The sequence below is a fragment of the Anopheles aquasalis genome, chromosome 2 (assembly GCF_943734665.1).
Source record: "Anopheles aquasalis chromosome 2, idAnoAquaMG_Q_19, whole genome shotgun sequence".
In the NCBI taxonomy this organism is placed as follows: Eukaryota; Metazoa; Arthropoda; class Insecta; order Diptera; family Culicidae; genus Anopheles; species Anopheles aquasalis.
The window spans coordinates 85,008,147-85,018,146 of record NC_064877.1 but is presented as its reverse complement, the minus strand read 5'-3'; the positions used below and the strand labels follow the sequence as shown (position 1 = coordinate 85,018,146).

At 44.6% G+C, this 10,000-nt stretch overlaps 1 protein-coding gene and 1 long non-coding RNA gene across 2 annotated transcripts in view; one reads left to right on the top strand and one right to left on the bottom strand.

Moving 5' to 3' along the window:
* The first annotated feature begins 135 nt into the window (after positions 1-135).
* LOC126570454 (uncharacterized) lies at positions 136-966 on the top strand. The gene is made up of 4 exons (XR_007607840.1): positions 136-267; positions 343-540; positions 644-821; positions 878-966. It is a non-coding gene; the product is annotated as an uncharacterized LOC126570454 (long non-coding RNA).
* Positions 967-1,065: 99 nt separating this feature from the next.
* LOC126571056 (tyrosine-protein kinase Dnt) overlaps positions 1,066-10,000 on the bottom strand; it is a 45,803-nt gene continuing 36,868 nt past the window's right edge. The window contains exons 2-6 of the mRNA XM_050229280.1: positions 3,631-3,997; positions 2,798-3,556; positions 2,492-2,711; positions 2,327-2,403; positions 1,066-2,245 (exon numbers count right to left, since the gene is read on the bottom strand). Of these exons, the coding sequence (XP_050085237.1) occupies positions 2,134-2,245; positions 2,327-2,403; positions 2,492-2,711; positions 2,798-3,556; positions 3,631-3,997 (1,535 nt within the window). The 3' untranslated portion in view covers positions 1,066-2,133. The remainder of the gene's footprint in view (positions 2,246-2,326; positions 2,404-2,491; positions 2,712-2,797; positions 3,557-3,630; positions 3,998-10,000) is intronic.

The window sequence follows — 10,000 nt, the reverse complement described above, 5'->3', positions numbered from 1 at the left end:
TGCGAAGATCAGTTAAAGAGCCTGTCTTCGATTCGACTGGACTTCAGTGAGAATTGTACTTTTCCTACAGTCTTATACCTTGATCTATTGTTTGGGCGTTTCCCCTGTTTGCGTATTGTTTACATAAGATGCCAGCAAGAGGAGAAAATCCAAATCATATTGCAAGCCTTGAGGCAATGTCCTGAAATAAGTGAGTTGCAACTTAGCTGGAATAATCATGGATCATGCGGATGGCTGGATTTGTTAGGAAACATTAAGAAATTGAAGGTAGGGATGTGGATTAGCAACCATCGACGGAAGCAAGAGGACGGAACCATCTTTAATGATTTCTTTATTTTACAGGTTCTGCATTTGTCGGGATGTTTTAAATGTCTGCGCGGCAACGCATTCGGAATGCTTACGCCGTTCCGGAATTTAGCGGCAGTTGTATCCCGGCTGAGCGATTTGCATCTAGCTTATTGCTGCATCGATGATAAGTGTTTGGCGATTTTGTGTTCAAAAGCAAAGTTAAACCTCCTGAGATTGCAGCATTGCCACTATGTAAGGAAGTCTAAGTCTACAATCATTGCAAAATACTGATTTATAACTTTTTTGTTTTCTTTTCATGAAAAATCTCCGGACCAAACTGAACACATGTGCGCAGATAACCGATGCCGTGGTGTTGAATTTAGCTGTAATATGCCCGACTCTTCAACGTCTGACTGTATCGCAGTGTGCAATGATAAGACCGGGAAGCATCGACGAGCTTCAGAAAATTATGCCCGGACTGGACATTACTTACCATGAAATGTAGGAATCGTTTTCACTCTCCGCTTCTTAAGGTATTATTTCATTGTTAATAGTTATCAAACATGCTGATAGTATTTTATCGTTTCAGTTTTTCACTCACCATTCTCATTATTTAGCGTCATTCAATGTTACGATTATATGGAGTAGTATGAGCTGAGTTAGTTTTTGAATAATTGCTTGATCGAAATGCTGCACTCCGTATGTGTAGATGGTAGAAGTCACGATGCACGATTCGTATAACGTACCAGCTATAGAATCTTCCGCAAACAAGGAGTAACATCGACACTAGTTGATCTCGTACTTACTCTCGCTTTGTAGGAGCTCGTTTCGGATAACTCGCCCATGCGAAATTAATCATCTTTCCCCGTTTGAGAAATAGTAGCTTAGACAATTCCGTTTATTCGTCGCGCTGGATACTGTCACTCAACCCAGCGGCAAGCATAAATCTTAGAAAGTAAAACTATTGCCAGGATTCACTCGCCTGGAACCTCAGCAAACGTGCTGGATTCACACTAACGGTACGTGATGGGTAAAGGAAGTGTACAAGTAGCTAACAGAAAATTAACTGTTTGATGTCATGATGTCTTCGTGAAGCGCTTGAGCATTCCGAAAAATGTTAGTCGCCTCTAGGGACCGTGTCATGATTGGTGTTTTGGACTATTCGCCGAGCGGTTCCAGGTTTACTATTGTTCCTTTAGCTAACGATAACCCGTGCCATGCCTGCCGTTATCAAATACAAAATAAATAACTACTCTTTAGCTTATGGCCTAGCTGCGTTTATTCTAATTTATTATTTGCATTCCACGTGCCACGTTCACGCCCTATCTCATACGGAATGGATATGAATTGATTCGACCGGGAGGCTTCGTTTACTGGGTGATGATGACCATTTTCGCGCATAATGAAATGACCTTCCATGTGGATCGTTGCGTTCACAATTGATTTCTTATTTATCTCGTTAAAGCTTAAACATCTAGCAGCATCCTCTAACAAACCAACGAACAAACCAAATCGCATCCCTCAAGATACTAGATGCCACATGCCTTAACGCGAGCACGAGCAATAAGACAGTGTACTTTTAGATTAGAACTTTATCGTTCTGCTGTTAACTATTCCTATTTTTGGCACAAAATATTCATCACGATCACCTAATCATATGTCGAGTCGAGGGCAGATGTTTGGGATGCCGTCGAATTGTTGATGGGTGGAATCCTGATGACTGATTAGGAGGTATCGTGGCAGTTGGCAGTAGTGCCCGGTGCCTTATTCTAACTCTATGGCTTAATTGATAGTGCCCGGGGCGAAGGAAACATGTACAACCGCTGACCTGTTGCTCGGACTGGCCTAGACGTAGCGTGTTAGCTGTGCGTAGAAATCCTGTAGGCAGATCTGGAGTTGGTCAAAGGAAGGACGCTCCATCGGTAGCATTGTCCAGCAGTAAGCCATTATCGCAAACCTATCGAAAGATAGAGGGATGTTCATTTAAACAAAAATCCATGAGGCAGCGAAGGAAACTAAATGAACTTGCAATACTTACAGCTCATCTGGACAGTTGATGGGTTGTGATAACCGGTATCCGTCGCGCAGATAGTGTTCCATCTCGAAAGGATCGACCTGTCGGTGAGAAGATGAAACATCAATTACCACCGTTTGTTAATCTCAGAAACGAAATGAAAAGATTTGAATTGTATGTCGATCATACCTCAGCGTACGGTTGCTTGGCAAGAGTGCACAGTTCCCACATCAGGACTCCGAACGCCCAAGTGTCCGATGCTTCACAGAACTGTTTGTACTGAATCGATTCCAGTGCTAGCCACTTGATAGGACGGTTTTCACTGTCGCCAAGACAGTAATAATCACCTGGGAACAGGTCCCTGGACAGGGAGTTATCGGCCAGCCTCACTCGCAGTTGATCATCAATTCTGTTGATGCGAAGGGGCACGAAACGTGTGTAAGCAGAGGAGAGAATGGGCGCTTTACCATGAATGGAGCATTAGAAGATACTTACACACAGTTGCGCGCTGCGATGTCCTTGTGGATGACTCCGTGGCTGTGTAGATGACCGAGAGCCTGGGCCAACTGAAGCTGAATCATGACGATCTGGATCGTGGTCAGCGTACGAGCAACTGGTTCCTGGAGGAAGATCTTCAGATTGCGCGTGTTTTCCGGTGCCAGATAGAGTAGAAATGGTGCGGTATGATCATCGATCGATACTCCCAGTACCGACAAAATACCCGGATGTTGTGCCCCGTACAGACTCATGCCTTCGTGTAGCAGTAACGACACTTGAATCTGCGATGCATGGGGCCCAACCGTTTTCACCAGCACCTCCTGGCTATCGTTGTAGCTACCACGATAGACCCGTCCAAAGGTTCCTTCCTGCAGGAGGCTTGACAATCGCACACGACAACGTTGAACCGTTAGCTCGGAAATGCGTCGCTGAAGCTCTTCCGGTTCGGCGTTTGCGTAGATCCGCGTGCGCGAGAGTGTTGCTATCGTCGGTGCAATCGACGGAGGTGACAAGATCGTGGATGGTACGGAGGGAACGTGAGTCGAAAGACGCTGGAAGCTGGATGTACGGATTGGCTGTGCGTGATGTGGCTTCCGGTTGAATGAGCCACGGGCACAGTAAGCAATGCTGATGATGATGGCAACGAACAGAATCGCCAGAATAACACCGACGATCAGCGTAACCAGGCCACTCTGACCGTTCGATGCGTTCTCCAGCAGATACGGATCCGGTTGGTGAGGATCTGGTGGATGTTCACTGTAAAAGGCAATAGCTGAAAAAGTTAAGCATCACTGGTGCTTCTACAGAGAGTCGAATCACGATCCACTTACCTCATGAGACAGATCTTCTTCCGACGGAACAGTAACTCTGTCGCATTGCCCGTCACTCGATCAAGCGTTACCTCAACCGTGATCGTGATATCGACTTCGGCCGACTTTCGGCCACTGCACTGCAGCTCGATGGCGAACGTTTCGATGTGCTCAGGGACCTCACCCTGCCAGGAGATGTTCATCGACGGTTTCGGCAGGGCAACCGGATCCGGAGAGTGGATGTTGATACGATATGGCAGCGGTTTCTTTGCAAGGCTCTGCCAGGTGAAGGAGATCTCTTCGACATCCGCCGGAACCGGTACGGTAAAGTGGAGCGCATACTCGTTCACAAGTCCATCGCGGATGTAGTAGATCTCAGCGGAGAGTCCTGTAGAAGATTAAATGTATGAAGATCGAACATTAATACTCCATGAATGTGTTTGATGACTTGATGATAAACGTTCATAAAAAGCATTAGTTAAAACGAGTTGTATGCTGCGATCCAAGATGGGGATCAGCAGACAATGAGAAGCATTATGTTGTCTTGCTAGAGCAAAAAGAATTTCCAACTGGAGGAAATTCTTTCCTACAATAACGGACTGATTGGTAGATGGCACGTTCGTGAAAATAAGGCAAAGCTGAGTCCGTGACATTATGCTAATTTATAATTTAAAAACTTTTCTCCGCAATAAGAAACTATTTTCCCATCGCATTTGCTCGCCCACGGACGCGCACGGTGTACAATAATTCTCAATCAGAACCAGAAGACACTCTGAACTAGTTTCTTCGCGCTTCTGCTCGACCACTGCTCCACTGGTAATGAGGTTTGGGCGAAGAAAAAGCGCAAAAACCTCGGTCAACCGTTCCGCCGCGACCATTTACGGGAGTGATTAATCACACCAAAACGAAGCAAAGTTTCGGGCCCTGGACGCGTGCACGACCCCAGAAGTGGTATCTCATTTCGGTGGTCGTCTTGAAACGGATTAAGATTCGGAGCCAATGCTGGCGTCATGGTGATTCTTCGGATTCTTGTCCAGACGAACATGACTGACCGACCACGGTTGTCCGTGGTTTGTGGCAATGTCATTTGCACGGATCTAGAGAATCACGAAAAGGATACCTCCGTTAGGAGGCTTTTGGTGGCTTTAATTAGAATTAATTGCTTGATTCGCGGTTTGTGCGACGCATGGATTTTTCGTCCCCGGGAAAAAAGTGATTCTTTTAATGCAAAACGCGTTGACCAAGCAAAAATGTGCAATCGTCATTTTGCTCTCTAGTTTTCCCGCAGAAACATTGTCTCAGTAAACCTCCCAAAAATTCTGATAAATAGCAGGAAATGGGATAGTCAGGGGCTCTGTTTTAAGGGGAGAAAATATTCTTAGGTATAATTAATCAATTTGGAGCCGTGCTTCTCCCTTTTTATCCATTTCCTCTTTTCTTAAAAATCACCAATGGCTTCCATATCCACTTTCCTTGACGATCAGCACCAGTTTCTACCGTTTTTTCATCATCTTTTTCTTCGCTCATCAGCACTCAGCAGGAGTGTGCCCAATACAAAAGGCACGTCATCATTGGAAAGCCAGTCAAAACAATTTTCCCGACCCATCATGGGAAAAGCAGACGGCCGCAACTAGGGTTCACCCTTCAAATCCGAAAACATATTAATGAAGGCAGCAGCGCATGTTTTGGATTAGCTCTAGTTGCTAATAATAATCGAATGAGAGAGGAGCGACAGCCCGAGACAGATAAAGATGAGTTATGACACTTCAAAGTCGACCATGAACCATGTCCTGTCCCTCGTCATCATGGCGAGCATACAGCTTGTTCTCTCGCCGGGCCTTCCCTTGTTCTTGCCAGTCAGTCTCTGGCAGCAACTACCAAACAACCCACAACGTGTCGGGTCAGAGTTAATTAAATGGTACACATTTCATGTAGCCTCATTACTGAGTGACAAATTCCTGTAAGCGACGGCATGATAAAATCATGTTGTTATGCTTTTGACGGGGAGAAGAGGTGCAAAATGTTTCGTGCCACCGTTGGGGGAGTTTGTCACCAATAATTTGTGCAAAAATTGTGATGCAAGAAGATGATGCTTTTGGTGTACTTCACTTAAATTGAAATGGTCTGACAACTGACGTTGAGCGATAGGTTTTTGGGGAAGATATTTTAATCTGATTAGCAGAAGAAATTATGTTGCCACTTCAATGGGCAGTGTTCTCTTAAAGGTATTTTTGAACAGTGGTCTTTGAATGGCAACAACGCATACAGATGACCATTCTCAGCTGTCTCATTGTTGCTTGTGGCTGTAGCCTGCCGTCTCCCGGAAACCTTCAATAAGCGACTTACGTTCGCGATTTTAGAAATAAATTGTAATACAAAAGTTTGTTTGTGTGTTTGTCTTTCGTAAGCAGATTTGCCGAGATTTTGAGAGGTCCAGTAAGAAGCATTCACTGGAGTCAATAATCATCTTCTTAATGTTTGTTCTCGTTTCTTTAAACAGCATCCTAAATGATGCAGCGCGTATTTTCTCCAAAGAGCCGAAAACTGTTCGATTGGGAATCTGCCTCCAACGTGCGCTTTGAGCCTTTGAAATGAGTGATGAGCATTCTCAAAATTCAATGGAAAATGTAGATGGAGAAAGGGAGAGTGAAATTCGGCAAAAGTTGTCTGAATAGCCATACCATCGAGCTAGCATTAGCGAGCGGAGCATGGCGTACACTAATGGGCGCGGAAGCGTTCAGTTTGCGAGTTTAAATCCGCTTCCTGAGAGCCAAAGCATGTTTTACGCAATGCACTTCATCCTCCCCTGACCCCATGGTAATGAAATGTTGACCGCAAAAATCTGAATCGTGATTCGATTATGAGAATTTAATTCTAGGCATAACGTCCATTTGTTAGACTATTCATCTGAAATCCCCAGCGGAGATAGGAGGCAGGTCGGTAGCATAACGTTTTGCTCGTGAAACAGTTCCAGCATCATGGACGATGCTTAAACATTGATCTTTTAACGAGATTTAATTCGTAAACCGATGAAAAAATAAAGCGAGGTAGCAAATCATTGTAACCAGACTCGGGCTCGTGAGCGAAGTGAGGAAGCAGGGAAAACGATTTTTAATGTTATATTTCTCTCCACGTTCACGCCCGATGTTTGGGTAGCATGGTCGGTGGTCTTCCACTTCGCTTCTCATCCAAACACACAACCAGATTCGACAAACTCGATTACGAATCCCACACCCCACACGCAGCTCTGGCCTCCGTGTGCCAAGAGGGTCGGATCGCAAAACGTTGTCTACCAATAACCTTCGCAACGTTGCTCAGGATTTCAATTTTATGGATCGTTGAGTACGGCAACGTTAGGCACAAGCGTTAACCTAACCAAATATGATTTGATTGAGGATTTCATGAACAAAATGTAATTACATTATGTGTCCACACACCTCTCGCTTCTGAATGGTGCGTATCGGTGAAGGAACATCCAGATGAGGGGCCATCGCGGGACCAGAATAAATAATGGGAACAAATGGCCGCTCTGTGATTGTTTGCCCTACAACACTGACACCGTGCGGCTACTCGTATTGGCCCATGATGGAATGCTCTTTATTTAATTTAGTTAAAGTTTTAGAAATCTTAAACAAATTTAAGAGACCAATGTATTTTAAAGCATCTTAAGTCCTTTAAGACATTAAGAGATACCATCAAGTGGGCTCATTAAGCCATAAAACGTTCCAAAAATTTAAATCGCCTTCGATAGTTCTCACTAAGCACCTCAAGTACGCCACGTCTTGATCGAGACCGAGATTTATGGTTATCCAATAGCGGACGCTAAATCTGCTTTGCACTAGCAGCCCGTTCAGCACGGTGAGTGTACTTCACCGACTTCCTGTACTTCCTAGGCTGAGATCCCTGACATCGTGGAGAATGTAATCCGATTAATTTGATTCCTCTGGAAGTAAGACTATGTAGATGCAAGGCAGAGACCGCGCGCACTCTGGTCGATGCTCCCTTGCATAAAACCAACCGCAAAGCCCAGCTAAACCGATGGGAAGATATATTCATTGCTCTACGATGTACTACTGCCAAGACAATAAATTAGAGCTTCTGGGCAGTGTTTTTATGCCGTGCTGGTTCTAGCGTGGTCGTGGGCTTTTTCTTTCGATGTGGAATGCATCGATCGAGATCGTCGGTTCGTGCGAGAAGATACCGGAATCTAGCGACGACTAGCAACATTAACAACTGGATCCAACCCGGTCTGTGTGAAGTGGACTGGTTTTGTGAAACGTTGCCACGAGTTGACAACTTCCGTTGCCAAATCCACCCGGAAGACTGATTGCCTAGGAGCGGCAAGAATGCACACAGAACGGCGCGCCGTTTAGCTGCTACCAGGCTGAAGAACAGTGAACTCCGACTGTCCGCCTGATGTGTTTTTTTATGCTCGAGAAGTATCGCGAGCAGGTATTTCAAGAATTTCGAGAACCGTGTGGATCGAAAGGGAAGAAACACTGGCCGGTTTATGTGTTGAACCAGCGACTGTAGCGTTATGTTGGAGGAGCTTATAATGTTGGCTTCACGTTGTATTAAATGAAACTAGAAATGATTTGCTTTCAGTTTATTTACATGATGTGCATGCTTCTTTAAATCATTTAACTAAATCCACGCTCGGATCGTGTTCTGCTACTTTCAGCTCCCGGTGTGCATACCGTCGAGTAACGGGTGAAGCTAGTTTTACGATGCTCGTTGCACATAAATACGCACTAGAATGCAGTGCAAAGAATTCTAATGTTTATTTTTAAGATTACTAGCAGACTGTTTTTAATTACTGTCTGCCATCACAACCATCGTTGAAGTTGGAACTTGGGTTTTCTTTTTACTGGACCCGGACGGCATAAAAAATGTTGAATTCATAAAAAACCCGAAAGAGAAGGAGGAATACAATTGAAATAAACACCGAGCGGCATGATCTTGTCGTCTGGCAAAGCAAAACATTGCCTACGAATTGCCCAAACAGGGAATGTAGAACATTCACTACATCTTTTTTAGTAACTGAAATCGTAAACTTTCATCCAAAACCGAGGTAGGTTTATATATCAGGTGAATCGCGATGAGGAGTAGAGTATTTGGGACGGTGTTAGATTGCCAGAAATTCCAAATAATCAGAATTGAATGGTACGAAACAAACACTAGACAGTGCGCAGGACAAACTGACCGTGGTGTTTAAATCAACCTACAATTGTCCTGTAAAACGTAAATTGCAATATTCCATTCATGATTGTTTGAGGTTTTTTGTTCTCACATGAACACCACAGACACACGAGTCGGCGGCTTACAGCAACGCGCGTTGGTAAAAGGGTTTTCACCGCAAACGCAACCACGATTCATTTTGTGGTCGCTCCATTGATTGACACTGGTTACCGGTTGGTGAGCTTTTGTAAATTGATATTTGCTGCGCTTACCATCTCGTCCGCGAAGCGCAACAAACCTCAGGGATGCTTCTTTTGAACTACCTCAGAACGATGCGACTTTTTGAAATTCCACCGAAAAAAATGCAATTTTATCAATGGATAGTTGTCTACTAATAGTACACTTTGAACTATTTTACTTGTTTGTTGGAGAGAAATATACTTTCCATCGAGACTCTAGCGATAAAATCGTCGATCCTTCCGTGAAATGAGAAAATTTATAATAACACTTATTGCATATAATGCAGAAATGACTAAATTTATACTAGTTACTTTATAATGTAGTAGGAATATTGCACATTTTAATACTTTACACCTCATGAGCACTCTGATGCACACGCTGACCTTCTCTGCCTCACGAATCCGTCGGAGTCCATCCTCGGAGGGAGGAAGTTGTTTGTGTTTGTCCAGTGTTTATTTTACGTTTGATTGAGATTCCAGATTATGAAGCATAAATATGGAGTGGATTTGTTGTTGCTTCTTTGAGCCAGTGCCCAAGCCGGAGTCTGGGCTGTCGATGATTTCACGCTTAGATCGAAGTCGAGATCGAAAGTGCCGTAAGTGTTGAAGCATATGATTGGCGAGCGAGCGCGTGTGGGGCTCTCGTTCGCCATGGCCCCTGCCAGATCATAAGGCAAACACAATAAGTGTAAGAAACGTTTTGCCAGTCCGACACTAAGGGTTTTTTTTATGTTTATGTTTTAAATTCCCAAACGTTCTTCGCCCGAAGTCCTCTCCCCGGGTCCGATTCACTTCGTCCAGCCAGACTCCTTCCTAAGGTGGTTTGGTGTTCGGTTTCATGACAAGACCCCCCTCAGATGAGCCACAGTCCGCCACAGCGGGGCAACGCAAACGCACACGGACCAAATCTTGTTATCGTCGTCAATGGCGTCCAATTCTACCACCACCGCTCCAACGCACTGCCTCGGCGGAGA